The sequence below is a fragment of the Pistacia vera genome, unplaced genomic scaffold (genome assembly GCF_008641045.1).
Source record: "Pistacia vera cultivar Batoury unplaced genomic scaffold, PisVer_v2 Contig279, whole genome shotgun sequence".
Classification (NCBI taxonomy): Eukaryota; Viridiplantae; Streptophyta; class Magnoliopsida; order Sapindales; family Anacardiaceae; genus Pistacia; species Pistacia vera.
Window position 1 is genome coordinate 873 of NW_022196089.1, and position 5,502 is coordinate 6,374.

Consider the following 5,502-nt stretch of genomic DNA (forward strand, 5'->3'; position numbering starts at 1 on the left):
TTGATATTCGCATTTAAGTCAAATAATTGAGGTTTAGATTTAAAAAAAAAAAATGATAAAAATGATTGAATATATTCATATATCTTAAAAACTAGCAGCATAATAATGATAGTTAGATGGATAAGAAAAATAAAATATAATTTTATTGGACAAGAATAAAGGTTGATGATCGCGTGGCAGATTGGTCCTATTTCAGTATTTTCCTCCCTCGATACTGTCATATATATATATGTGTGTGCTATGGCCTGGTTTGGACAGAGATAACTAGCTTAAGAACTGAAACGCTAGCTTTTCTCACGCCTTGAAAAGAGTGGAGGATAGAGGTGAAGTAAGAAAATTCCCAAGTAGGAAAAAAATCATGGTAGCCGGGGATAAAAACGAGGCAAGCTCATTTTCCTTATACTGTCTGACAAAATGTTTTCAAAAACCAGTAACGTCCACCCTTGCAGAGAAGGGACAAGATCAGCCGGAAGGAATGCATGGCAAGGGTTTGTCAGATTCAAAGAAAGTAACACAGAAGAAGCCTGGAGGATGGAAATCCATGCCTTTCATCTTAGGTAATTCTCTAACTCTCTCTTTTTTGCCATTATAGCTAGAGAATTGTTGTTTTGCTGACTAAAACTGATGTGCAGGAAATGAAACATTTGAGAGGTTAGCAACGTTTGGATTGCTGGCCAATTTTACAGTTTATTTGGTGAAACAGCTTTCTCTGGAGCAGGTTGTGGCTGTAAACATTATGAATATCTGGTCGGGTATTACTAATTTTGCACCTCTGCTTGGTGCCTTTGTCTCCGATGCCTATGTCGGCAGATTTAAAACTATTGCTTTTTCCTCCTTTGCATCTCTACTGGTAAATTAACTTTCTTTCTTCTTCACAAATTACCTCATCATCATCTCTAAATTTCATGTTCTACATATTAAAAACCAGAGCTTCAGTGAAAAGCCTTAATTAATTAATGAGACAAGAGAAAAAACTTTGTTCCCATCTATCTGAGTAGGCGAACCTCACAATTATGTGGTCTGTAAAAGATGCATGTGGTCTGAGAGAAATGGTTTTACCTTTCATTTCTGATTTGTTGTACACGTAGTGGATAACAAAGCTGCAGCCGGTTTCTAGGCCTGTTTTGGAATGACCTGGCTTGTTAATTTGTTCGATATATGTATATTTTAATAATATGGCGACGACACCAATCATATAGTTTCTTTTGGTACAAATTATTAACTCTGCATGTGAATCATACGTCACACCTAAAATTTGCTCGACAAGGGTCCCAAAACAGTCTATCACAGTCAAAGTTTTTTTTTTTAATTTTTATTTCCGGTCTTTTTAAGATAATATAGAAAGAAAATCTCTTAATTTCTAATGAATTCCATTAGTTTGATCCACTTCGTCTAGTATGCATACATCAGTTACTTGTAATAAGAAAGAATAACCGATCGAGACTTCTAAACTATTTAATTAATGGTTTTTTCCCCCAAGAGAACTTTGACGTTTACCCTTTTTGTCATGTACATGAGTACATCTGTTTCGCAGCCACCTGAATTTAATATTAATGACAACCTCATTTTTTTTCATTTATTTGTCTGAATTTCGCCTTCTCCTGTGCTTTGATTATGTAATTATAATATACAATTCAATCGCTTGCTCATTTTAAGCAACAAATGATAAACTATTGACTAATCTTTTGTCATTTCTTTAAACAAGAAGATTAAAATATAGCGGTGATGATCTGTAATTTGACTATTGTCAGGGAATGATGACGGTGACGTTAACCGCATGGTTGCCACAGCTGCATCCTCCGAAATGCAACGCCGGACAACAATCTCTCGGTCAATGCAAAAGTGCTAGCAAAACTCAACTGGGTGTTCTCCTAATGGGTCTTTGCTTTTTATCAATCGGCACCGGTGGAATTAGGCCCTGCAGCATTCCATTTGGTGTCGATCAGTTTGATCCAACCACTGAAGAAGGTGTTAAAGGAATTACTAGCTTCTTTAATTGGTATTACACTACATTTACAGTGGTTATTTTGTTCACTCTAACTGTGGTGGTTTATATTCAAACCTCGGTGAGTTGGGTATTGGGATTTGGAATTCCTACCATACTCATGGTGTGTTCAATCGTTCTATTTTTCATTGGAACAAAACTTTATGTATATGTCGAACCAGAAGGCAGCATCTTTTCAGGCATTGCACAAGTGCTTGTTTCAGCCTATAAGAAACGAAAACTTAAGGTTCCAGAAGGAGAGTTTGATGAGATTGATTTCTACGATCCTCCATTAAAAGCCACAGTTTTGTCAAAGCTACCTCTCACCAACCAGTTCAGGTGACAAATTCCTATTACGAAATATCTGTTTTATTATATTGTTAAATTGATTGCTGAAGTATTTACCTACTTCCTTAATATCTTAGGATATGAATGGAAAGAGACTTTGATGTTACATGTATTCAATTTGCATGGTTATTGTAGCAATTAATTAATTCTACTTGTCATTTGATATTTTCTGATCAGATTCTTAAACAAAGCCGCTATGATAGTGGACGATAAGGAACTTAATAGTGATGGATCTCCCACTAATCATTGGAGGCTCTGCAGCATCCAACAAGTAGAAGAAGTCAAGTGCCTAATAAAGATCATCCCCATATGGGCTTCTGGAATTATTTGCTTCACTTCCATTACACAACAAGGAACTTTCACCGTGTTACAAGCCTTGAAAATGGACAGGCACCTTGGACCCAATTTTCAAATCCCTGCAGGCTCTATCTCCATCATATCCATGCTGACTATAGGAATTTGGCTCCCAATCTATGATCGCCTAATAGTCCCATCTCTCCGTAAAGTCACCAAACATGATGGAGGTATCACTCTTCTGCAAAGAATCGGAATTGGGATCGTATTTTCAGTTCTATCAATGGTAGTCGCAGGACTAATCGAAAAAGAGAGAAGGGCTGCAGCCAATTCGCATCCAAACCCACTTGGCATTGCCCCCGTGTCTGTTATGTGGCTAGCTCCTCAACTTATACTAATGGGATTCTGTGAAGCGTTCAATATAATCGGACAGATTGAATTCTTCAATCAACAGTTCCCCGATCACATGAGAAGTATAGCCAATTCTCTTATTTCCTGTTCCTTTGGAGGCGCAAGTTACTTGAGTAGCTTGCTGGTCACCGTAGTGCATGCAGTCACGGGAAGCCATAGCCACCCGGATTGGTTGACTAATGACATTAATGCAGGGAGATTAGATTATTTCTACTATGTTATTGCCGGGATGGGAGTCGTTAACTTTATCTATTTTCTCTACTGTGCACATCGGTATCGTTACAAAGGTAGTGTCCAAGTAGAGGATCAAAAAACCTTCCATGATCTTGAGTTGGTTCAATCAACCACGAAGTGAGAGAAATTAAATATTAAATAATGTAGCTTGCAGCTAGTAATAATATATAGAAACGTTGGAGAAGAATCTAAATAGGATAGTGTTTATTTCAGTCGTTATCTCTTTGTTTTAGCTCTTCTATGAGACATTGAATAAGAGATATACATATATAAAAAAGATATATGCGCAATATAATATATTGAGCTGCCTTTTATGTCAATGAATTGTTGGATCAGGAGTATGGAGTGCGTTGGAAACTGAAAAATGTAAATTGATAAACCACAAAATAGACACAACAACTAGATCTCTGCTGCATCATGAAATTAGTACTTTTCAAAATTAAAGCGCAAAACCTTGTGATCAAATAAGTGGGCATGAAGTAGTATTCGAGTTTGTGGTGTAGAAGAGAGACTAGGTTATGTTACCCATGCACCGACTGAAGATGGCTTGTTTGGAGGTTTCTCTTTGTATTTGATGACGATGCGTACTGCTTAAAAATTATAGATGCTTATCTCGTGGTCATCCTTGCTGCTTCGTCTCTGCCATGCGCTGCATCGGAGTTTCTGGTTAACCATGACAAGTAAATTTTGGTTTCATCTGCCTTTCTCTTTTCACACACTTGATATTTTCCCCCTTTTTTGAGGACAGCTATCTTTACTTTAGCCTGCATGCGCACACCTAATTAAGCATTAAGCATAGTTAATATTCTCAAAATTTTAAGTTCACATATAGATATATTTTTTTTCGTCTTCATCTGAGGTCTTTTTCAAGTCTTAATCGAGATTAGTTGTGCAATTAAATACTGGAACAGGTAAGCATTAGCATATCTATAATAGATCCTTTGAAAACTGCGTTTTCGTTCTTCTGTTGAATTATATGACTAAGAGAGAACAAATTTGAAACGTCGTTTCGCCTTTCACCATCAAATAATCATATATGATCAGCATCACATCTACCTCAGAATCTAATTAAAATTTATCACATCATTGTCAATATAAATTTAATATAGGTAATACGTCTGTTTGTTAAGAGTTTTGAGCTTCAATTCTGAGGATAAACACAAAATTTAATTAATTAAGGTGGGTTTAGACTATATATAACATCATTAATGGAATTAACAGTTGAAACAGATCGCTTATGCTATTCAGTAATTGGGCAAAATGAAGTGCCTCCAAAGATAATATTCATAGTATATAATGATAACAATATCCACAATCTGTAGATACATATCTGAATTTCAGAAAGTGCAGGTTGCTGTGATTGAAACCTCACTGATATACATGAATCATAAAGTGATGAATGACTAAGAATGGCATACGGATAAGTTAATTGTTATCCTCATCTTTCAGAATGACCTGCACTGAAATTTTTGCCACTGTTATTTGCCTTTCCATTGATGTACGAACTAGTAACTCAATAGTGGGGTGTCTGTACTCTAATTTTCTCAATACATTTTCATTGAATATATAAAGATTCCAAATCACTTGCTGAAATTTCTTCAACCAGTTTATCATATCATCGATATATAAATATATATTGATCTGAACCACACACTCTCTGTAACTTGGACCACCCATTGAGAAGTCGCAAATATGAATAGACTTGTCACTGTTTGTAATTTGGTGTGGATGAATGTGTTTAAATTTGCAGTTGATATCTATAGTATACTTATCAAATATCACCAATTCATGGTACCAGTGAGCTGTAAAATATCGCATACACGATTGATACTTAGTGGAATATGCATGTTTTGCAACATAAATTCAAACTAGAACTCATTGAATACTATTGTTTTTCAGGTTTTGACTTGATGTGTTGAAAAATTCTGCTTCTTTTTCTTTATAATGAGGATTTGGCATGATGTGATACCAAAGTGGGTATGCATGAGGTAGGTTTACGCATGTGAGATGAGAAAAAGGAAAGAGGTTGATATGATTGATAAATGGATGGTATGAATATATATAATGAAGTTGGACCTGGGTTCAGTTAGGTAAGTGGGGAAGATTGCAGGTGTTGTAGTTATGGTGGAAGAGATCTAGAGATATTTTTGATGGGTAATTAGGATGCTAGACGTCCAGTGTGGAAAAAGTGAACGAGCCCAAGTTGGAATTGTATACTATGATTCGTGTTG

General features: G+C 36.0%; 1 protein-coding gene across 1 annotated transcript; it reads left to right on the forward strand.

Moving 5' to 3' along the window:
* The first annotated feature begins 233 nt into the window (after positions 1 to 233).
* LOC116133999 (protein NRT1/ PTR FAMILY 2.13-like) lies at positions 234 to 3,553 on the forward strand. Its single transcript, XM_031419654.1, has 4 exons — positions 234 to 557; positions 633 to 850; positions 1,752 to 2,323; positions 2,510 to 3,553. Exons 1-4 carry the CDS (start codon positions 359 to 361, stop codon positions 3,390 to 3,392), a joined length of 1,872 nt encoding a protein of 623 aa, XP_031275514.1. The 5' UTR covers positions 234 to 358; the 3' UTR covers positions 3,393 to 3,553.
* The last annotated feature ends 1,949 nt before the right edge of the window (positions 3,554 to 5,502 follow it).